The sequence below is a fragment of the Nannospalax galili genome, unplaced genomic scaffold (genome assembly GCF_000622305.1).
Source record: "Nannospalax galili isolate Female #2095 unplaced genomic scaffold, S.galili_v1.0 scaffold2019, whole genome shotgun sequence".
NCBI lineage: Eukaryota > Metazoa > Chordata > Mammalia > Rodentia > Spalacidae > Nannospalax > Nannospalax galili.
Window position 1 is genome coordinate 535122 of NW_008342625.1, and position 24790 is coordinate 559911.

Consider the following 24790-nt stretch of genomic DNA (forward strand, 5'->3'; position numbering starts at 1 on the left):
CCTCCTCAAATATGTCTTTGTTTTTAAATTTGTTGATTTTTGTGTGTATATCATACAGAACAACCCACACAATCTTATTCATCTATATACCCACTTCCCAAATGGCACCCTCCCATAGCCTCTCTCCTCCCACACACTGGAGCCCATATACTCTGTCATCCCTGTTACTGTTCACTGTGTTGTCGGCACCCCTAGCCATTCCCCAGTGCTTGTCTGTCTGCTGAATCTAGTCAGACTATCTAGAGATCCTTGTTTTAGAAAGATCAGCTGGAGAATAGTCAGTGTTCTAACCACTGAGCCCTCCAGCCCCAAATTGTGATTTCTTAATGAATAGAATGCACATATTTTAGGACCTCAAGGGAAATGTCATTATTCTTTGCAAAATCATGAGTGATTCCACCTGAGAAAATCCAACTGTGGTCTTTTGAGGTTTTTATTTATTTTTCTTTGACAGCAACTTACTATGTAGCTCAGGCTGACCTAGAGTCTGGACCCAATTGCTCAGATTACATGCATGTTCTACCATACTGGGCTAACTCCTATTTTCGGAGTTTGGCAGTAAGTGAAATGACACCAGAAGGCTACACAGAGGCATGCATTATTTAACTGATAAGAAGATGAGCTTGGAAAAAAAAAAAAAAGATTCATGAGGTGGGAAAATTACACAGTACAGAATTCTAACTCTATTCAAGAATCAATAGATATCCACGGCAGTATGCAATGGCAGGTTCAAGCGTGATGTGCAAACCTTGGGAGGTCTTAGCTCCTGTTCCCTTAAAGAGTGGGTATCTGTCAGTGATGGCTCTTGGTAGTTGGCATACAATTTAAGAACAGTAATCAAAATAAAATATTTCTATTTTATTTATTTATTTTTTAATTATGTGTCTATTTGGGGGGTATGTGCATATAAGTGGAAGCCAGAGGTGTTGGATCTCCCAAGAGCTGGAATTACAGGCAGTTGTGAGCCACCAATGTGGCTGCTGGAAACTGAACTCAGATCCTCTGGGAGAACAGTACATGCTCTCAACCTCTGAGCCATCTATCCCGTCCAAAACAAAATATAGTTTTTAAATATTTATTGCTTTTATTTTATGTGAATGAGTATACTGCCTGCATGTATATAAGTGCTCCTGTGTCATGCAATGCTAGCTGAGGTCAGAAGAGGGCATCAGATTCCCATGGAACTGGAGTTACAGAAGGTTGTTAGCCATCATGTCGGTGGTGGGAATCGAAACCGGGCCCTCTGCAAGAACAGCCAGCGTTCTTAACTGCTGAGCCAACTTTCCAGCTCAAAAAGGAATACTTTTATTATATGTAACTTTCACGTTAAAAGTTGATTTCAATGCTGGGCGTGGTGGCGCATGCCTTTAATCCCAGCCCTTGGGAGGCAGAGGCAGATGGATCTCTATGAGATCCAGGCCACCCTGTTCACATTGTGACTTCCAGGTGGGCTGTGACTAGAGAGGCCCTGTCAAAATACAATCAACAGAAAGACCAAACTCCCTGCCCTCCACCCCAATGATGATTTCAGAAATTCCTAAGAGGTAGAGATTCTGTGGCTAGGCTAGGTGTGTTGGCACATGTCTTTAATTTCAGCACTCAGGAGGCAGAGGCAGGCAGACCTTTATGAGTTCCAGGCCAGCTAGGGCTACAGAGGGACCCTGTCCTGCCTCAAAATAACCCCAAAGATTGTATGGAGTTCAGTACAGGAGAACCTGGCAACCCCAGTGACAATGAATCGTCATCCATCAGCTACACAGGAATCATCATGGAAGCAATGGAATCATCAGGCATGCGTGGATCCTCTGACAGGCTGGAGTGCTTGAGACAAGCATGGGCTGGCTAGACTAAGCATGCCTTATCAAACATAAGGCTTTAAGTAAAGGGTCCAGAATTGTCCTCAAAGAAAAGCACCGCCCCCCCCCCCCCGGCCCTACAGAAACTCAAGAAACTTGCAGGTTTGTGTGAAATGAGCTGGAGATGTTCTCAGAGACTGCCTGAGACTAAGGCCTTTTACAGTACAGAGGTCTGAGAAGAACAGAGAAAACCAGATGACCTTCATGTCCTGGCCCAGTCCACAAAATGTTTCATTAATCAATGTGCTGCCAATTACATTATACTAAAATACATAAGTGGACACAAATTTCATCTATGGAAAAGTCAATTAGTACCCATAAACTTAGAAACTGAATGATGTTTGAGGATACCAACCCTTTGAAAAAGTCCTGCTTGCTGAGTTTTTCTGACTGCACCAGCTGATATAGTAAGTGGCCCATGTGATCCCTGGTGATCTGGCTCCGCTCCAGGGTGAACTCCACTCCCACCTTCACGAAAATGTGCAGTGGGCCCTGGGCGCTCAGCTCTTCTATACACTGCATGGCTTCCTGTTCAAACAACAAAGAAAGGCTCACTCCAAAATCTGAGGTTAAGAGAACTGTAAATCTTTTATGTTAAAAGCACTACAAAGGTCCATTCTTTAACACAATAAAGTTCAGTAAAAGAGGTTATAAATATCTGAAAAAAAGGAAAAGGGAAGTGACGGAGGGAAAAGGCAGGAAAGGAAAACACCAAATCTGGTGTGGTAACACATGCACTGAATGAGAAGGTGAGAGGCCACCGTGGGCTACACAGAGAGCACAAGACCAGCCAGGGCTACAGGGTAAGAGTCTATCTCAACAAAAATAAAAGTTCAAATGTGGTGACACAAACCTGTGGTCCCAGCTGTGCTCAGCTCTTTGGAAGGCTGGAGGCAGGAGGATTCCGTGAATGCAGCTCAAAGCAAGGCTGGTGATATGGTAAGACTCCGGGGTGGGGAGCCGTGCCCTTCAGAGTGAACACCTTTGTTGACAGGGTTGTGTTCTTTTTAGATTTACTTATTTATGTTTATTTTATGTATATGTGTGTGTTTATTTTATGTATGTGTACCAGGTGCACTGAGGAACCCTCAAAGATCAGAATAAGCTGCCATGTGGGTGCTGGGAACCAAACCAGGGTCCTCTGCAAGAGTACCAAGTGTTCTTAATGGCTGAGCCATCTCTCCATCCCTAGGCAGAGCCAGGTGTGGTTGTGCATGCCTTTAATCCCAGAACTAGGGGTTGGGGGGAATATGAGTCTTTTGCCTCCAGGTGCCACCTACATGCAATGCCCTCAGAGGCCAGAAAGAGGCACAGGACCCCATGGAACTGGAGTTTTTAGTCACTATGAGGGTACTGGGAATTGAACCCAGGTCCTCTGCTAGGATTAAAGGCATGCACCATCATGCCTAGCCCAGTTCAAGTAATCTTATAGTATCCTCCTAAAGTTTTTTTTTTTTAAATATTTTATTTATTATTTTTGTTTTATGTGTATGCATGTATCGCCTGTGTATAGGTAAGTGTACCCGTGTTGTGTAATGCTGGTGGAGGACAAGAGGCCATCGGATCCCTTGGGACTGGAGTTTCAGACAGTTGTCAGCTGCCATGTGGGTGCTGGGATTCGAACCTGGGTCTTCTGCAAGAACAGTCAGTGTTCTTAACTGCTGAACCATCTCTCCAGCCTCATAAAGTTGTTTTTTTGGTTTTGGTTTTTGTCAGGATGTCATGTAGCCCATGCTGGCCTCAAACTCCCTGTGTAGCCAGAGATGACCTTAAACTCTAATCCTGATGCCTCAACCTAGCTAGGCCTGGTGGCCCATGCTTGTAATCCCAACATAAGAGAGACTGAGGCAGGAGGAATGCCCCAAGTTCAAACCAGCCCCTGGTTGCTACAGTAAGCTCCAGGCTAGCTTGGGTTACATAAAGACCCTGCCATAAAATAAAACAAGCTTGGGCCTGATGATATGCACCTGTAATCCCAACAGTTGGGAGGCAGAGGCAGGAGAATTAGAGTTCAAGGTCATCCTCAGCTATAGAATAAATTTGAAGCTAGTCTGGGATACCTGAGACTGCATCAAAAGAAACCGAAAAAAACAAAGCAAGCAAAACAATCAGAAAATGAAAACAAACAAGCAAACAACTAAAAACCCTTAAAATCTAAAACAAGCCAGGAATTGTGGCCCATCATGCCTTTAATCCCAGCACTAGGGAGGTAGAGACAGGTGAGTTTTGAGGCCAGCCCGGTCTACAAAGTGAGTTCCAAAGCCAGGAAGGGCTACATAATGAGACCTCTATCCCAGAAAATAAACAAACAAACCACTAAACCCCTTCTTCCTTCTTGTAAATTCTGAACGACATTAGAGAGTCAAGGATTTAAAAAGGCTGGGCTATACATTAAATGATTTTTGTGTACCAGAAGTAGGTAAGAACTAGGTTGTTCAGATTGAATACTGAGACTTTTAATAATGACAAAGGAAAAGTAGTCAAGACACACATTTTAATGAAGAAGACACTACAAGATACACTGCTCCTGACCTTGCAGCCTAAGTAACCTCTGTGGAGCTGTCTGATTCTGGTGTGTCATTGCGCTGTGGGTTCATGTCAGATGCAGGCCTATTCTACCACCTTCAACTCAAGACCGTTAAGGGTTAAAGGATATATCCAAGGTCCTATCTTGAAATGCCTCGGCTGTCTTACCCTGCAATACTGCTGTCCCTTTGTGCCTCTCTTTCCCACTTAGAATGAGAAGTGATGCCAGCCATACTTTAAGACCAACGTGAGCATGATGGTGAAATGAATACAGGCATCAAGGCAGTTATGCATAATCGAGAGTCGGGAATGGGTCGTACTGACAATGTGTTGTTTTGCTCAGTAATGTCAGTGGATTTAGTTTTCTCTTGGTTAAACTGGGCTGGTACCCATTCTCTCTTCCTCCACTTTCACGCTGTGAATGACAGCATCAATTTAAAACATAGTATCTGGCAGAAATGTAGCTCAGACTACTCAATCTAAGTCTCATCAGTTCATTATTTAGACCAGAGCCAAGCTACCATGGCTCTGCCATCAGACTGTGGATAGAGCCACTTTGCTTTATTGTTGGCATTTACCTTGAGATCATTGATATGTAGAAACTCATCAATGATGGACTTGGACTTCCTCTCCATCTCTTCTTCTGACAGTGAGGGCTTGTCAGGGGCTGACATTGATGACATGTCTGGTTTCACAACTAGTGAGATCAAAAAGTAAGAAGATAAAAATAATTATTAAAATGGGATGATGGATGGTAATATATATGTTGTTACATTGCTTTTTCAATGGAGACATTCTGCAGACACCGGATTCACAGTCACACACTGGAAAGCAGAACAAAGAAGCCCTTTATTCCAGAAATGACATGGAGTAAAAACGTCCTAACCTATTTTACAGCAACGAAGATAAGTTCAGGATGTGGGACCCTGGGGGCAAGAGCTTCTCAGCTGCTTCAACGATGAGCACACAACAGTGAGCACACTGAGTCTTGCTCCCACTGGTGCCTGTGTAAAAAACAGACACTGGAGCTCCTCCCTGTCAAACTGGCACAGGGTGCGGCGGGGGCACCTCTTTCCTTCTCTGCTCTACATTTGCCCCACCTTACAAACCTGTTTAATCTCCACTAGTCATTCAGGGAGGGAGGCCACCTCAGAGCTCCCCTGCTTCTAAGTAGTTAAGTACAGTTATTTCGTTCCATCATAACATTTTTCTCAGTTTACATCTTTTGAGGAATTATTTGACAAAGTCCGTTGTGTTAGATAGCTTCATTTGTCAACTTGACCGACCTGGGAAGAGGAAGCCTGAACTGGGGAATTGGCCTGTGGGCATCTCTGTGAGACATTTATTTTCTTGATTGTTGAGTGATGTGGGAGGGCCTTGTCTACCCTGGACAATGCCACCAGGTGGTTCTGGTTTGTTCAAGAAAGCAGGCTGGAGAGATGGCTCAGTGATTGAGAGCACTGACTGCTTTTGCAGAGGACCTGGGTTTGATTCCCAGCACCCACATGGAGGCTGACAACCATCTGTAACTCCAGTTCTGACACCATCTTCTGACCTCTAGGGGTACTGCATGACATGGGTGCAACCACCTACAAGCAATATACTTGTACATATAAAGTAAAAATAATAAATATTTTTAGAAAAGCAGGCTGAGCATGGGCCAGAGGAGCAGGCCAACAGGCAGTGTTCCTCCATGGTCTGTGCTTCATTCAGCTCCTGCCTCTGGGTCCCAGCTCTGACTTTCCTCAGTAATGAACTACAACCTGGGAGATGGAAGATAGACTAAACCCTTTCCTCCCCAAGTTAGCTTTGTTGTTGTTGTTGCTGTTTTTTGTCTTTTTGAAACAGGGTCTCCCTGTAGCCCCAGCTGTCCTGGAACTCACTATGTAGACCAGGCTGGCCTTGAACTCACAGAGATCCGCCTGCCTCTGCCTCCCAAGTGCTGGGACTACAAGCGTGCACTACCATGCCCGGCTGCTGATCCATGTTTTTAATCACAGAACTAGAAAGTAACCAGAACAGCCTTTCGATCCATAAGAACAAAGGCTGAAAGCAGTGATCAAACGCCTAACACAACATGAATTGCACGCAGGGAAGATGTCTTCCAGCTGCTACATCATGCACCATCATGGGCTTTTTCAGGTTCGTTCTGTATGATTCCAAAGTACCTAGCACACATAAGAAAGCCTCTTGTCCCTAAAAGTGTATTATTAAGTCTACACCGAACTGGAAGAAGACATTTTAATTTGCCTCCGAAATCCACTGAGACAACAGTAACAAAAACTAAGTGCTGAACAAAATTTAAAGTTATATAAACACTACAAGCAGCCAATACATTGAGAAAATGCTGAAATTTATCAATAATTTTATTTTTAAGATAGGCTTTCATGTAGCCCAGGCTGGTCCCGAACTTCTGGTCCTCCCGCCTCCACCCTTAAGTGCTGAGATTACAGGCATGTGCACTCTGCTCATTTTTGTGCAGGGCTTATGCTCAAAGCAAGGGCATTCTGTGTGCTAGGCAGGCACTTGACTGCTGAGCTACAGTCCAGCCATGACCTTCACTGTCAGACTCATCAGGACCTTGGACATCATTGTAAACCATTGTATTTAGCAAGAGGTCTTTACGTTGTTTCCTCTTCATAGCAACCTTATAAGGGTTAGGTGGATACACTCATTCTTTAAGAATGAAAAAACTGAAACTCAGGTTAAAGACATGAGGTAATTTTTTCAGAGCAGGTTTTGGAGCAGATACATGATAAACAAATAAAACCCACAGAAGTTACAGGGAGGATGAAGGCCAGAAAAGACAATCTGATCCTCCTAAGGAGTAGCCAAATAATGTAAGAATTTTCATACCTTTGAGGGCTTTATACAATGTAGACACTCTCAAGACAATGCAAGCATTGAAGGAACTTGAGAGAAATTCAGATTGCTGAGGACCTTGTGGTCAGGACACTTCATAGAGACAGGGAAGAGTTACACTCTGGAGAAAGGCCTACCTTCGCCACAGAAAACAATGATGCTTACTTTCAACAATCAAACTGCTGCGGGTGCTATTAGGTGGTGATGCTGAATTCCATTCATACACAAGGCCTCTGTATTTTTGCTTCTGAATTTAGGGCCGGCATCTTGGTCTACCTGTCTGTCCCCAGGACCCTCTCACCTGGCTCTCTCATTTTGTTCCGCTCGGCTTCGCTGCTGCCCCTGTCAGCGTCCAGGCCTCCGGTCAGCTGCTTTACTGTCTCCAGCATCTCTCTGCGCTGCTCTTCCTGAGTCTGATTGTCCAGCAGGTCTTTGCTGCTGCTGCCCCGCAGGAAAGTGTTGGGACGCAGTGTCCCGGGTGGGAGGGGCTTGTCATTCTTCTCCCTGCCCATGCTTCCTCGACTTAAAGGACAAAACAACACTTTTCAAAAGATAACCCTAACCCCTTTACATTCAAATGACAGAACAGCACTAAATGTATTATGGACTAATATCAAAAGTGCAGCTTTTCTGATTTGCCACATAGAACTTTCTTTTCTTTTTTTAATATTTTTTTTTTTTTTTTTTTTTTTGAGACAGGGTCTCCCTGTAGCCCCAGCTGTCCTGGAACTCACTATGTAGATCCGGTTGGCCTTGAACTCAAAAAGATCGGCCTGCCTCTGCCCTCCAAGTGCTAGGACTAAAGGCGTGTACCACCACGCCCGGCTAATTTTAATTAAAAAAATTTTTTTTTTAATTTTTATTTTATGTGTATGGGTGTTATGCCTGCATATAGGTAAGTGCACCCATGTCGTGCAGTGCCCAAGGAGGACAGAAGAAGCTGTCAGATCCCCTGGAACTGGAGTTTGGACAGTGGTTAGCTGCCATGTGGGTGCTGGGAATCAAACCCACGTCTTCCGCAAGAACAATCAGCGTTAACTGCTGAGCCATCTCTCCAGCCCCTTTTAAAAAATATTTTATTGTTTTTATTTTATGTGTATGAGTGTACTGCCTGCATGTATGTGAGTGCACCCATGTTGTGCAATGCTAGAACTGGATTCCCCTGGAACGGGAGTTAAGGATGGTTCATAGCTGCCATGTGGATGCTGGGAATCGAACCCGGGTCTTCTGCAAGGGCAGTCAGTGCTCTTAACCGCTGAGCCGTCTCTCCAGCCCCAGAACTTTATTTTCTTATAATTATTATCATGTGTGAGGGCTTGTGCATGCCATGGCACACATGTAGAGGTCAGAGGACACATTACAGAGTCTCCTTCCACCTTTATGTAGGTACCAGGATTGAACTCAGGACGTCAGTCTTATCAGTAAGTGCTGGGCCAGCTCCCACTTGAGTTTAGACAGAAGGCACCAATTCATTTTCAAAGTATGTGAACTCATATAAAGAAAAAAAAATCAGTGTTTTCAAAGAAATACTTATTAAGATGCTTTAATTTTTCTTTTTCTTTTGGTAGAAAAAAGGACACTAAAAATTTCTATTCAAAAAAATTTTAGGTTAGTCCTTGATGTAGTTATTTTTTTAAAAATATTTTATTTATTTATTTTATGTGTATGCGTGTACTGCCTGCATGTAGGTAAGTGCACCCATGTCGTGCAATGCGTGCAATGCCAGCGGAGGACAGAAGAGGCTATCGGATCCTCTGGAACTGGAGTTACAGACAGTTGTTAGCTGCCATGTGGGTGCTGGGATTTGAGCCTGGGTCTTCTGCAAGAACAGTCAGTGTTCTTAATCACTAAGCCATCTCTCCAGCCCCTGGGGTAGTTATTTTTTAAAAATCAGCTTTTATACATAAAACAGGATGGTTTAGGTTTTCAAAGTTGAAAAATATTCTAGTTAGGTATGGTGCTGCGTGCCTTTAGTCCCAGCACTTGGGAGGTTGAGGTGGGGGGGGTCTCTCTGTGAGTTCTAGGCCAGCAGGGGCTACAGGGGGACCCTGTCTCAAAAACAAAACAACAACAACAACAACAAAGTACTATTGCTTTTGGTAGATGATGTCTGCTGAGGGAGGCCAGGCTTCCTCATGAATGTGGCCCATGGTAGGCTGTCCAAGCTATAGTGGATAGCCAAACACTCATGAGTATATGTGCAGTGCTAACTGTACTCAGTGGTTAAAAAAAAGGAGAAGACATTAAGTAGGGAGGAGGATGTGGAGGGAATATCTAGGTCTAGGAGGAGTTGGGAGAGAAGACGTAGCAGGTGAATATCATCTAAATAATTGTATTCTTAGAATACAGAATAAAAAATAACAATAGAAGTGGAGGCCTGTGAGATGTCCCAGCAGGTAAAGGAACTTGCTGCCAAGCCTGATGACCTGAGTTCCATCTCCAGGACCTATGTGTTAGAAAGAACCGACTTTACCTCCTCATGTATGTACCACGACATGTGTGCCCCCCCAATAAATAAATGTAATAAATTTTAAGTGTCAGTGCTAATGCCTTACTTTAGCTCATAAAATGCTCAAGAAAAAAGACAGACAGATGGAAGCAAGAATTGAACAAATGGCAGGAGACAAGCACCACAGGTCATGGCCTCAGTCCTTAACCCTGTATGATGATACTTTTAATTTTCCAGAAACACCACAAGTCATGGCCTCACTCCTTAAGCTGTATGATGACACTCTTAATTTTCCAGAAACACCACATGGTCATGGTGACAGTCTTATTTTTCCAGAAACTTCACATATGGGAATTACTTGAAGCCAAAGCCATGTGCTTTATTACTTTGAAGAAGGACCCTGCATGTCTCTCTGCTGACTCTTTGGTTAGACAATTTTAACCTGCCAGGTCAACAGTCTCTTGACCATGGCAGTTCAGAAGCAGCAAAGTAAAAGGCAAGGAGGGGAAAGACTTGGGCCAGACAAACGGGAACCAATGAGCATATGCAAGTACTTAGAACACAGGCACCAGGAAATTCACAGTAGGGCTGGACCACAGTCTAAGCGCTCTTGAACAGTTGGCTTGTGCTACGCGGACTGTTTCCGAAGCCCAAGGAATGAGCCACACAGTCTAAAAAGTCTATCCAAAGAAACTCATTCAAATAATAACACAAAAGTTTGGGAGTCAAAAGAAACTTCAGCTGCCACTGCTATAGGTTCTCAACTATTCTACGTAAACAGCCAAAGAATGCTCGACTATGGCAGCCCCATAAATGCAAAGGAAGATCCGCAGGCACAAAGATACAGCAACAAAACCCAGTATTTGGCATGACTGATGTCAGCTAATTGTAAAACACTAAAAGGAAACAAAAAGGAAAGAAAAATAGTCAAATGGGCCCAGAGACTGCAGAGGATCACCTCAGACCTCACTTGAAGAATGCTGTTAGAGGGGGATACAGGTCACGGAGGTCATGTTCCTGAACTGACATGCCTGATGAGAACGAGGCTAGTCAGCATCTTGGCAGAAGCCTCGCAGGCCCCAGACATGCCTGGAGTCCTAGCTGGGTGGAACAAAGTACCGCCACATAACCTGCCCTTCCCTCTCATTCTGCCGCATCCTAAAGCCAAGAAATTACTGTGTCAAGATTAAAGGAAGAAGCCAACTTTAATGATAAGAACACATGCATAAGATTATCACCATAATCCATGTGTGAGACAGACAGAATGCATGTATATGACAGACAGACACTGACAAGCAGGACAGCCTTTAGTAAACAAAAGCAGATGCTCACCTGGTTAATGCCCTTCGGGACTCAAACTCTAAGGGTGTGGCTGACGGTGACCCTGCTGGTGCTGGAGGTTGCAGAGGAGAGAATCTATTTAAACTGGAAGCGCTTGACCGTAAGGCATCTATAGGTATTGTAGATTTAGAAAAAAATACAAATTACATACTTAAAATGCACACTTTTTTTTTTTTTTTTTTGCCTCGTTGGAGTAAGGTCTGAGACCAGAAATTGGTTTTTTAAATCTGAGATAGGTTTATGTTGGCCAGGCTGGCCTCGAACTCCTGGGTTCAAGCAACGCTCCTGTAGAACACTCCCAAGTAGGTGGGACAGCAGGGGGACTCCTTGGCACCTGACTGAGACCAGGAAATTCTCTCTCCAATGCCCACCCCCCTTTTTAAAAATATAAGTGTACCATGTGCATGCAATGCCAGTGGAGGCCAGAAGAGGTCATACGGATGGATGGTTGTTAGCTGCCATGTGGGTACTAGGAACCGAACCTGGTCCTCTGCAAAAGCAGCCCATGTTCTTAACCAGTGAGCCATTTCTCCAGTTCAGCTGACACCTTTTTGAAAAATAGGATCTTGTGTAGCCTGGGCTGGTCTGGAATCTATTATATAGCCCAGGATGACTTTGAACTTCTGATTTTTCTGACTCTAGGTGCTGGGATTATAGGCATTCTTTACCACCACACCTCGTTTTGCCATTATTGGGGATCAAACCCAGGGTTTTGTGCATGCCAGGCAAGTACTCTACTACCTGAATTACATTCCCAGCCTTAAGTTAGTAACTTAAAAAAAATAAAGTGGTAAAAATGGAGATAGTTTATTAAGCAAGAGAGCACTTCTGAGTGTGGAGGGGGACCAGAGCTGAGAAAGTTCAGAAGGTCAATGGTGGACACCAGTAATTTCTTTTTTAATATCTAAAATTTTTTTTTATTTTTATGTGCATTAGTGCTCTGCCTGCATGTATGTAAGTGCACCTGTGTCACTGCAATGCCAAGAAGGCCAGAAGAGGATTTCAGATCCCTTGGAACTGGAGTTATGGACACTTTTTTTAGCTGTGTGGGTACTGTGTATTTAACCTAGGTCCTCTGCAAGAGCAGTCAGTGCTCTTAACTGCTGAGACAGGGTCTCCCTGTATCCCTGTAGACCCAGCTAGCCTGGAACTCAATATGTAGATCAGGCTAATCTTGAATTCAGAGATCATCCTGCCTCTGCCTCTGCCTCCCAGGTGCTAGGATCAAAGGCATATGCCACACCTGGCTCAAGACCAGTAATTTCTAACAATTAGGGTTATGCCAATCTTTGTGATCACCTACTACCATACGCTGAGAAGTATATTATAGGGAATTTCCATATTAAAGAGCCCAGAAATTTGTTCATCAAAATTTCTGCCTTTAAAAATTATATTTAGCCAAGTGTGGTGGCAAACCTGTAATCACAGAACTCAGAAGGTGTGGCAGGAGAATCAGGAGTTCAAGTTCTTCCTCAGCTACACTGTGAGCTCTAGGCCAGCCTGGGATATATGAGAGCCTATCTCAAAAACAAAACCCGAAAAACAAAAAACAAAAACCTAGCACTAAGATATCCTGAGTAGGGCACAGGAACACAAGGATGAGGAAAGCCGGAAAAACAGTGACACCCACAGATCCCAATACAATGAATGACTTCATTGACATAAGACTATGCAATGAACTAAATAAACAATGATTAAAGAAAACAAACAAACTTGAAATTTCTCAGCTTTTCTTTGGTCCACTGGACTTCTTTACGTATTAAGACACACGTCAATGATCCAGACATGTTCAACCTTTGGCTGAAAGACCATATTCAGCCTTACAGGATAGAGGGTAACAAGGAATGGAGCCCAACACAAAATGGTAAACTTACTTAAAACACTGAGATTTTTTGCAAAAAAAAAAAATTGGGGGCGGGGAGCTGAGGACCAAATCCAGGGCCTTGTGCTTTTTAGGTAAGAGCACAACCACTAAGCTAAATCCCCAAGCCACTAGATTGTGTGGTTTGTATAAACATTGTTTTATTTAATAAAGCATTTTTATTGAGAATTTCATAAAATGTATTTTGAGTAAACTCAATCACATTCATCCCCTTAAGTCCTTTCAGATCTACTCCTGACTCCAAATCCCCCAACTTTATGTCTTTCTTTTCTGTTAAGTAGCCCATGAACTCCAGTTTCTGCTCCCCATACACTTCTGGATGATGTGTCCCCACGCCCGACTTGTTTTTGTTTTTCTTACTGTTGCTGCTGTTGTTTTGAGGCAGGGTCTGGCCAGGCAGCTGTGTCTGGTCTGGTACTTGGTATATAGCTGCATATCTATGACTTGTGGCAATCCTCCTGCCTCAGCACCCTGCATGCTAGCATTACTATGTATGTCAACACACCTAGCCTCACCTAGTTTTTTTGTTTGCTTTTTGTTCTTTTTGAAACAGGGTCTCCCTGTAGGCCCACCTGTCCTGGAACTCACCATGTAGACCAGGCTGGCCTTGAACTCACAAAGATCCACTTGTCTCTGCCTCCCAAGTGCTGGATCTACAGGCATGAGCCACCATGCCTGGCTCCTCACCTAGTTTTTTAAAGATGGGTTCTACTATGTAGCTCAGGCAGGCACTGAACTTGTGACCTTCTTGCCTTCATCTCCCAAGTGTTGGCATTATAGGCACATACAAAAAGATGTGGTGCTCAAAATCTGAGGTGTTTTTTTCCTTTTGGGGGCCAGGGCCTCCAGTAACCCAGGTTGGCCTCAAGGCCATTATGAAGCTGAGGTTGGCTTTGAAGTCATGATCCTCCTGCCTCTGCTGCTCAAGACCTGGGATTATAAGGATACAACATCTTGCCCAGTTAAAATCTCAGTTTTGGTAAAAGATTTTGAAAAATATTTCCATCTACTTCTTCATTCTTTTAAACCTCCATGTTTCTGTGTACTAGGGTTCTTTGTGATCCAAAACAACAGAGCACAGATAAAGGTTCTAATTATATAGCCTGAAGGGAAGAATGCTCTGCAGGGTATGACAGCCACAGCTGACAATGGCCAATGGCTATTCTGAAATAGCTAGTAGAGAGGATTATTTTTATTTCGTTGTTATTTGTTTTTTGTTTTTTTTTTGATAGGATCTCATTATTTTCTTTTCTTTTTAAATATTTATTTGTGTGTGTGCACGTATGTGCATGTGCCACAGCATGCAGCGTGTGAAGATCGGAGGACAACTTGTAGGAGCTGGTTCTCTTTCCACCATAAGAGTTCCAGAGACGGAACTCAGGCCGTCACACTTGGCAGCAAGCACAATCACTTGCTGAACCATGACCTTCTCACTCATTTTAAAAACATTATTGGGGCTGCAGAGATGGCTCAGAATTTAAGAGCACTGGCTGTTCTTGCAGAAGATCTGGGTTTGAATTGCAGCACCCACCTGGTGGCTAACAACCATCTGTATCTCCAGTTCCAGGGAGATCTGATGCCCTCTTCTGTCCTCCATAACACGGGTGCACTTACACACACGCAGGCATAACACTCATACATATGAAATAAAAATAAATAAATAAAATCATTTTATTATTATGGTATGTGATGCTTGCATACATATGCTAGGGCACACAAGTGGAGTACAGAGTTGGTTCTCTCTTTCTACTTTCATGCAACTCCTGAGGCTTGAACTCAGGAGGTTTGTCCCATGAGTGCTTTTACCCACTGAAACATTTAGTCAGCCCCTAGAGTCTTACTCTTTAGACTAGGCTGTCCTGGAATTCAACCATAGCCCAGGCTGGCCTGGAACTCATAGTGATTCTTCTGTAGGATTACAGCAAGTTACCACACTTGGTGTTAGGGAGGATCTTGAATGCTCCCAACACACACACACACACACACACACACACACACACACACACACACACACACGCAGGCACGCAAGCACGCACGCACACACACACACAGAGACACAGACACAAAATAGGATGGGGGATATGTCTCAGTGTTAAGAGTGCCTACCTCACATATGCAGGGCCCTGGGTTCAATCCGCAGTACTACAGAAATAAGATAAATGAGCTGACAAACATGCCAACTACTCCAATCACTATGCACTGCGTACAGGTATTGAAATGATATATTGTACCCCTAATATATGAAGAATTACCATGTATATATTAAAAATATTAAACGGCATGGCTGGGGCTAGAGAGATGGCTCAGCAATTAAAAGCACCGACTGCTCTTACAGAGGACCCAGATTCAGTTCCCAGCACCTACTGGGCTGCTAACAACCATCTGTAACTCCAGTTCCAGAGGATCTGACACTTTCTGACCACTGTGGGTACTGCATGACATGGGTGCACTTACACACATGCATACAATACACTCAGACACATTAAAAAAAAAAAAAAAAAACCCAGGTATGGTTCTTTGTAGGATCAGTCCAACGATACCACTTTGAGCTACTTTCTAAGTTTACATAGTAACTTCTTAGAGCTTGTTAAATAAATAAATAAAATAAAAGAAATATACAAAATATACTGTTAAACAGCTTAACTAAAAACATTTTCTGGGACTGGAGAAATGGCTCAGTGGTTAAGAGCCTGTACTGCTCTGGCAGAGAAGAGAGGGGTTCAGTTCCCAGTACCCACATAACAGCTTACAACTTATAAACTTACAACATCTTATAACTCCAGTTTCAGGGCATCTGACACACTCTTAATTCAGGCCTCAAAAGGCTCCTGCAGGTATGTGCGCACACGTACACATGGGAGGGGAAGATACACTCACACAGGCACACACACACACACACATAAAAATAATAAAATCTTTAAAAACTTTAATTCTTAGAGTTCAAGTTTGGAAAGCTTCTTACCGAAAAGGAAATCCTTGATTCTATTAGTGAGGGTCATCATTAAAAGTCAAGGCATGATTAGTCTACAGACCTTTTCCTAAAATAGTTTCCTCGATGCCAGGAGAGCATTTCGAGGCAAAGGGGTTAAGAGACGCATCCAGCCGAGAAGGGCCTTCCACACATACCAGTGTCGCTTGCCTTTGCTCCCCCGCTGCTGCCTTTCCCCCAGCTGCCCAGCTGTGCCTTTGGTACCAGCTGAATTTTCTCGTCAATGGTGGGCTGTAACACAAGCGGCCACAGGTCACTTTCAGGAAACAGTCTAGAATGGATTTCTTCTTCAGTTGGTGCACTAAAACCAATTTTAGCAACAGAGTGTTGTCTGGAGTGCCAGTTTAACAAACTGCTCAACAAGTGGATTTCACAGCCCTTAAAGTACCTCCTTTGACTTGGCTTCACTAAACAGTGTGAAGGCAGCAGCTTCCAGAATTCACTCAGGTCCTTGCAGCTAGCATGGCTTACTAATCTGCCAAATGAAATAAGCAGCTTCTACTGACTCCTCTTATAGAATGCCCAGTAATTTAAAAGAAGGAAAAAAGAGTGTACACATAATACAAGTAGCTCAGCAATACCACACATTATACATCAAATAAACAGGTCAACAGGCTATTTGACGATGGGGCTGGAATCAGGATAAAGGGGCCTATGAAGAAAGAGAATGTAGGGTGGGGCAGGGCGCAGAAGAGCAGGCCTGGAAGCTTGTTCAACCTCCCAGGCACATTCTTATCATACAACACACATATAAGTTGGGCTGGACAGGCGTCCTCAGTAATAAAGGAATTTCTACAGTCTGATGGTTCACCAGACTGTCTTCCCACAGAACAAGCTTTCTCAGGAATGACTCAATAATGACTATGTAGAGTTTTCTAATTTATTGTTTCAGGTTGGCATGCAAAGTAATGGGTTTGATACACCGTTTGCATACATGGGCGCTATTGCATTTTGTTCTCTCCCCCCCACCCCATGTAGAGTGGTTTGGAATGTCTTCTAGAACACAAAGCACGGCTACAGTACAGCCGTCTACAGCAAGTTTATTAACAATTCACATACTTAAAATTACGGCACATGGGGCTGGAGAGATGGCTCAGCAGTTAAGAGCACTGACTGCTCTTGCAGAGGACCCGGGTTTGATTCCCAGCACCCACATGGCGGCAGTGAACCGTCCTTAACTCCAGTTCCAGGGGAATCCAAAGCCCTCTTCTGACTTCCACGGCATTGCATGACACGGGTGCACTCACATACACACAGGCAATACACTCGTACACATAAAATAAAAATAATAAAATATTTTTAAAAATTATGGCACACATACAGGAGGGTCTTTGTTTTTAAAAACCTTTTCAGTGATTTATTATTTTTATTTTATGTGTATGAGTATTCTTCCTACATGTATGTAAGTGCACTCATGCATGAAATACTTGCAGAAGTCAGAAGAGGACATCAGATCCTGGAACTGGAGTTACAGATGGATGTTAGCCACCATGTGGGTGCTGGGAACTCAATCTGGGTCCTCTGCAAGAGCAGCCAATGCTCTTAACTGCTGAGCCATCTTTCCAGCACTGCTTTTAAAAATCTTTGTGTGTATATGGTATGTGAGTCTGGGCACTCATGTGCTATGGAGTACATGTGTGGGTTAGAGGCCCACTTCGGGTATTGGTCCTTGCCTTCTACCTTGTTGAAACAGGGTCTCCTGTTTGCTATTATGTGTGGAGGCCAGCTGGCTGGGACGCTGTCTCCTAGCTTGCCACAGGAGTGCTGGGCACTACTGCATCCTTAGGTTTCAACAGCAAGCATTTTGCCCACTAAGCCGTCTCACCTGCCCCTGGACATTCTATTATATACAGTGTTCATTTTGTAATGTCCATGCCCAAAACTGTAAGTAAAAACACATTTGTTATTTTTATTATGATTATTAATTTGGGTTTTTGAAACACGGTCTCACTATACAGTGCTGGCTAACCTGGCCTCAAATTCACAGAGATCTGCCTACCTCTGCCTCCCAAGTACTAGGATTAAAGGCCCGTGTCACCACACCCAATCTCACATTTGTTATATTAAATATTGATATTGGAGGAATTCTTTAAACATAAGATTTTAGTTAAAACTTCATTTCTAGAAATGGATCAGAATCAAGTTGCATTCAGCAATGAAATTCTTGCTCTAGGACATAACTAGAATGAGGTACAGACTCTCATCGCACAGGACCCTAGCTAACCAAGTCATCCAGAGCCAGCCAGGTACACACCTGAAGTCCCAGCACTCAGGAGGCCAAGGCAGAGTACTGCCTAGAGTTCAAAGCCATCCTCTGCTTAAAAAAGAGAGACTGATGCCAGGCATAGTGGTACACGCCTTTAATCCCAGCACTCAGGAGGCAGAGGCAGGCAGATCCTTGCAAGTTCAAGGCCAGCCTGGTCTACATAGTGAGTTCACGTCAGCTGGAACTACAGGGAGACCCTGTTTCAAAAAGACAAAAAAAAAAAAAGAGAGAGACTGAAAGAGATTTCTCCCTGAGGCAAAGCATTAACAGAATTAAGAGGGTGCAAACAGCTTTGCTCATTTTATTTCCATTCTTTTACCTTTTGGGGCGCAGGGCCTCTTTAGACTTCAGGTTGTTCTCAAACTCATTATGTAGCCCAGGATAGCCTCAAACTCACCCAGCACTGTTTTACTCTGTGCCACTTTTCCATTTCACCCTGATTTTTCCCATCAGCCAGGGTGGACCTTAGGGTTCTGCTAGAGGATGCCAGTGATCAGAACTAGACAGTGTACTACAGGGGAGGGTTAAGGGACACTGGCAACTGACTTGTAACCCATGAAATTCGGCAAGGTTCCATTCTGAGCAAACTTAATTCCACTTTCTCAAGTTCTTTACCTAGTTATAGTAATCAATTTATGGTGAAAACATCTGCTAGGAGAAAATACTTTTCTCTGGCTTGGATTTCAGAGACCCGCCCTCCTCTACCTCCCGAATGCTGGGACCAAAAGGTGAGTGCCACCATGCTCATTTATTGTCATTTGTTATATATGCATCTTAGAACTCTAAGATTACAAAATGTGTTTACAAAATGCTCAAAGAAATAAAAAGGCCTATGTAAGGCACGTGGAAAGCACTGATCAGTTCCAACTTGCAGAAAAAGACAGGTATCCAAAAGTGATCAATCCACAAACATGCAATATGGCTATTTTATATAAGCAAGAAGGACCTTGAAACACATGACAGCGATGTCACAAACTGCTCTGTCTGTTTATATAGTCCTGGCTGGCCACAAGCTCATAGCAATCCATTGCCCCAGCTTTCTAAGTGCTAGGCTTACAGATGTGTGCCACCACACAGGGCTTTTTTGAGATAGGGTCTCACATAGCCTAGGCTGGTCTTAAACTTACTAATTAGCTGAGGATGACCTTAAGCTTCTGACCCTCCTTCCTCTACCCTCTAAGTGCTAGGTTACAGGTATGCACCTGGTCTTGTGAGGTCTTTCAAATGTCACACTCACCTTAGTGATTTTCAAAAATTTGGAGGGGTCCAGAACCCGACTGTTCTTGGCTCCTTGGACAGTGTTCCACCCACCTTCGTCCACTCTCTGGACACCTGTGGGGAGAGCCGGTCAGTCTCTTATCACCTCAAATCAGTTTGGCACAATGTCAACTGAGCCTTGCCAATCAAAACTGAGGAAAATGACAAAGCGAGCTGTTTAACTAATAATGGCAGTTCTTTTTGGCAATGGAGTCTCACTATGTAGACCAGGTGAGCTACATATGGGTGTATGCCGGCAAAGCTGGCCTGGCAGTCCCCTACTTCCCATAGCATAAGAATACCGAGCACATCACTCTGCTTCCGCTGTTTTCAAGGAAACATTACTGACCTAGAAGAAACCAACTGACACAAATGACTACTTAACGTAGCACTGGACAAGGCGCAGGCTAAGTCTGGTATTATAGTTAATGACGACAACATTTGGGAAAGTTGGATGGACTTTACTGTCTAAAGTTTAGCTCACTGAATGATGTGGGGATGCAATATGCCTTTTCACTTCTCAAACACTGCTTCTCCAACCCTTTAGGTGTTCAGGAGGAAAATCCTAACCATTTTTTTTTTTTTTTCTTAAATTTCATGTCTACTTGTCAGGACATCATGTGAATCCAACCTTCAAAATAGATGCAAAGTCAGGCATGGTGGCAATCCTAGCACATGGAAGGCAGAAGCAAGAGGATCAGGAACTGGAGGCCAGACTAGGCTACACAGTGAGTTTCAGGTTAGCCACGCTTATATGTCAAGACCACTTCTCAAAAATAAAAGATAAAACAGAGCAGGAGGCCAGTCATGCTGGTACACGCCTTTAGTCCCAGCGCTTGGGAGGCAGAGGCAGGTGGATCTCTGTGAGTTCGAGGTCAGCCTGGTCTGCACAGTGAGTTCCAGGCCAGTTGGTAGACCCTGTCTCGCAAAGACCAAAAGAAAAAATAGATAAAAAACAAAACAAATATAATATGGAATCCAGCCTCCTTTACAATCAAAACCAGTGTTTTATTTAGCTTCCCAGATGAGGCTAAGAACTTGCGGGTGGCCAGTGCCTGCTTCTGTGTATGCTGTGGCAGTTGGCACGCTTCTAGTAAAGTGCAGATACCTTGCCACTTTTCTGAAACATGGCTAGCTATCTTCCTCTCACTGAGAGGGGAAAAAAAACACAATCTTTACAAATGGCCTACATTCAACTCTCAGGACTCTGGTCCCCCACTGCTTCCCACTTCTATTGTGGAGCAGCGCCTGCAGGGGCAGGGGCAGGAGCTGAGCTCTAGCCACACTGGCCTCCTCCTCCTCCTGTTCCTAGAAAACACTGCTTCAGGGCTTTTGTACTTTCTGTTCCCTTTAACTAAACCCCTCTTTCCACATTGTGGAAACTCCTCCCCTTTACCTGCTACAGGTCCCTGCTCAAAAGCACCAAGATGAACAGGCTCCCCAACCTCCCTATTTTAAATTGCAACCCCTGGGCAGGTGAGATAGCTCAGTGTGTAAAGGTACGTGTCCCCAAGTCTTATGACCTGAGGTTGATCTCTGGGACCCACACGATGGAAAGAGAGAATCAACTCCTTCAACTTGTCCTCTGAACTTGACCGTGGTAGGTGAATAATAATTTGCAGTCTGTTTGTCAAGACTTGCAGTCCCCACTGCCTCTTTAGCTTTGCACAGAACAAAGTTGTTTTGACAAATGATATTTTCTATTTCTGTATTTGTTTATTGCCACCTCAGTTGTATGAAGGAAGAGTCTTTGTCTCTTGTTAAGGGACAGCACTCAGCATCTGCTGCCTGGAAGATGAATGAGTGGTGAGGCACCACCCTGTGAGGGCTGCTCTGGCCACACAAGCTCCTTGACCTCTCTGCTACCTGACGTCCTGATCAACAGACTCTCAGCTTTCCTCTTCCTACAGCACCTATACCCTAGCTCTCCCCCCACTTCTCCTTATCTGCCCCATTCTCTAATAAATGTTATTTTCCTTGAATCATATGTGAGCATCCTCCATTTCTTAACATTGTAAGGATCTCCTTAACCTCTTCCCCAATTCTTTCTGTTTAGTTTAGCAGTAAATGCAAGTCATTACCTGACAGGTGGAGTGTTAAGTCCTGGGTGAAAAAGGTGAGTCAGGGGAGCAATCCCATGAAACCTGAGAGCAAATTTTCTTGTCTAGAAGAGTCAGTTTGTAACAGCTTCATGATGGTGCAACTGTGTCTGCGTTAAGTAACAGCTAATAGAAATTGAGTGTTTCCTCTGAGTGGGATGCCTTGCTAGACAAGGCATAAATCCTCACACAATTCCATTTTATAAGAAAGCAACTTGGGCAAGAAAACACAGCTAGTAGAGCTAACATTCAAAGCCAGGCAGGCTCCCAAGTAAGCTTTTAGCTGCTACACTACAAGATCTAGCATGGTGTACCACACCTCTCTTCAATCTCTGCAGGGAGAAGATATTGGCTACGGTGGCTACCCTGCACCCTGAAGCACACGGTGCAATAATATGGCCTATGTTTATCTCAAGCTCAATAGAAAACTGCCATTTCTCTTTGAAAAAGGTTTCCAAGTCCAAGGTCCCTAACCTCGTCAACAGATGAGTTTCTCAGGTAGAAAGTATCTTTCCTGTTCTTCACATCATTATACCTGCCTTGTCCTTTCTATTTTAACTGTCACAAAGTCTCACCTCCTTGCACACAGGATCTCAGCAACAATTCCTTTGCTGAGCTCAATGTACCCCTTTGACTCATACAATAAGCATGGAGCTGATAGAAACCTCACACCCCTAGCACCCCTCCCCCCAGTGAAATACCAAATCTTGTCAGAGGTAACTAGTATGACATTACTCCTTTGTTTATAAACTTAAGACTCCTATAAACCAAAATCAAGTCTCAAGTTCTTGATCTCAATTCTTTCAAACATTTTCCCATTCCTTCTAAACACTTAAGTTTTACTCCCATCAGGCTTGTTTATTCCTTTTGGAAGGTTATTTAATTTCATGACTGAAACCTTTTCAAAATACCAACTATTCTTTAAGGCCAGGTCCAGTGTTCCTTCACATAAAGATTTCTTCTGACTGTCTAACTTCCTTCTATTCTGTTCTCAAACAAAATTTTTTATGTACATGAGTGTTTTCCCTGCATGTATGTAAGTGCACCCATGCATGCAATGGCCAAGGAGGTCAGAAGAAAACACTGGATCCCCTGGACTAGAATTACAGATGGTTGTTAGCTGCAAGGTAGGTGCTGCGAACTGAACCTGGGTCCTCCGCAAGAACAGCCAGTACTCTTAGTCCCTGAGCCACCTCTCCAGCCCTTCAAAGCATTTTTAACTCTAAAATTTAACAGCCTTAATGGAGAGTACATTTGGTAATTGAGGACCCTGTCTGTTCACTTGAATGTTTCCTAGATGAGTTAGAGCCTCCCAGACAGACTAAGTTTTCAGAGGAAGAACTGTTTTCCACTTTTCAGGCCTCTCACTACTGCTCTGATAGGGAGATTTCCTAGAGTCTTGAGAATTCCTGGCTTTGCAGAAGTCAAAACGCACTTCAGTTCTACACTCTCGTTTCAGTCATGAACTAGTTTTCAGGTGACGTGACGTTGCTTAACAACTGCCTCTCTGTTCTTTGTAACCTCATTTCAGCCCTGGGTAGCGAATTCTTAACATCTCCGCCCTGCAGGCTTCCTGGTTCTCCTAGCTCAATGGCCTCTGCCCTCACCTGGTCTTCTCTTCTCCTTGGTCATGAGTTGCTGGACCTTCCTTTGCTCCTCTTGTTCTTCTATTTTGGCTTCTTTGTGAATCTGCTCTATAGTTTTAGGCCCTTGATCTGCTCTTCGTGATACCCAATTACACTGTAAGAATAGAAATATGAAGTCAAGAAAATGTTACTAAAAGGGCTGGGAATATAGATGAGTGGTAGAGTACTTGCCTGGCATGTGCAAGGTCCTGAGTTCAATCCTCAGCACCATATACAATAGTAATAATTGTCAAAATAAAATAAACTAAAAGCCCGCACTTTTGACTACCAGAATCATATAAATACCTACCACTCTGGAACTCTACACTTCTCAGGTGTCACAGCTGATACATGTCACTTTAAATTCCCAACTCTGGACAGTTGTATACTGCACACCCCAACAACTGATGGACAGAAAGACAGGGAAGAACTGGCCCAAAGGTGTTTGTCATCATTCTCTATACTCTGATCTGGGACATAAAGTAGGGCCAGGAAGGATGAGGACTCCAGGGGCTGTGTACCATGGGCTGCAAATACTTAGTCCAGGCTGTGACTTCCTCCAATATTATGACTGGTACCCTACCTAGAGTACCATACGATGCTGCTTTATCCTCTCATGAGGACAAAACTTGTCTCCTTCTATTCCTAACTACAGTTCCAACATTTGAAATGCGTGTAAGTGGCAGAAGGCATGGATGGAAAACAAGATGAATTCAGCATTTGAATTCATCAGCTGATTAAGGCTTTGGTATTAAGAAGGATCCCGATGTCAAACTCGGGCTTAGTAAGATGAAGAGTCCTCATCAACTCTCTGGCCTGAATGCAAGACAGGAATGAGCTGGGGCCTAGGCTCACTTTCAGCTGTGGTACATTCCCTGCATGAGTTAAACTAAGAGAAGAGGCAGCTAAAACCACAGCTGGGGTGAGAAGGGAGGGGAACAGAATAGTACAGAAGGAACCCAGTTCCTCAAAGAGATGGAGTCTTCCTCACATACCAGCCTCAGGTCTATCACATCTTGAAGCATAAATCGAATCCTGGATGAAGTTTTTCTTTCTTTCACAATTTTCTCCATCTGGTTAAAGTACTGGTCCATACGTGGCTGCAACAGATAAAATCACCAGTATTCCTGGCTGAGAAATTAAACTTTCACTTTACCACATACTTTTATCTTTTTTCCTGTTAGAAAACGTCTTGCTATGCACACCAGGACAGCCTCAAATTTGTGATCCTTCTGCCTTAGCTTCCTCAATGCTGGGACTGCAGGTGTGTGCCGCCATACTACATACAGTACCACGTACTATTTTAAATGGCTTAGGAATATCATTTACTCTTACAATTGAAAGTGATCGTGAAATTAGCAGTGCCATTTCTTTACATTTATCTACCTACCCACTTACCTGTCTATATACCTACCCACTTATCTACCTGCTACCTATTCACTTATTTACCTTCTACCTACCTACTTATTATGTGATTATGTGTATGTGTGTGGGCTCATGTGTGAAGGTCAGAGGACAACTTTCAGGAGTTAATTCTCTTTTTCAATCATGTGGGTCTTAAGGATCAAATTCAGACTTGGAGGTAAGTGCCTTTACCTGCTGAGCCATCGCACTAGCCCTGGCAGGACCATTTTAATT

The 24790-nt window shown here is 43.6% G+C and overlaps 1 protein-coding gene across 17 annotated transcripts in view; it reads right to left on the bottom strand.

Moving 5' to 3' along the window:
- The window catches only part of Eif4g3 (eukaryotic translation initiation factor 4 gamma 3), a 327817-nt gene that overhangs the window by 24316 nt on the left and 278711 nt on the right, over positions 1–24790 (bottom strand). For 16 of the 17 annotated variants that reach the window (XM_029566179.1, XM_008838616.3, XM_029566184.1 and 13 more), the window contains 8 exons: positions 24148–24252; positions 23135–23267; positions 19409–19503; positions 16043–16136; positions 11026–11143; positions 7546–7766; positions 4961–5079; positions 2212–2384 (listed from right to left, as the gene is read on the bottom strand). In XM_029566179.1, the coding sequence (XP_029422039.1) occupies positions 2212–2384; positions 4961–5079; positions 7546–7766; positions 11026–11143; positions 16043–16136; positions 19409–19503; positions 23135–23267; positions 24148–24252 (1058 nt within the window). The remainder of the gene's footprint in view (positions 1–2211; positions 2385–4960; positions 5080–7545; positions 7767–11025; positions 11144–16042; positions 16137–19408; positions 19504–23134; positions 23268–24147; positions 24253–24790) is intronic. The other variant, XM_017799505.2, reaches the window with a different exon arrangement.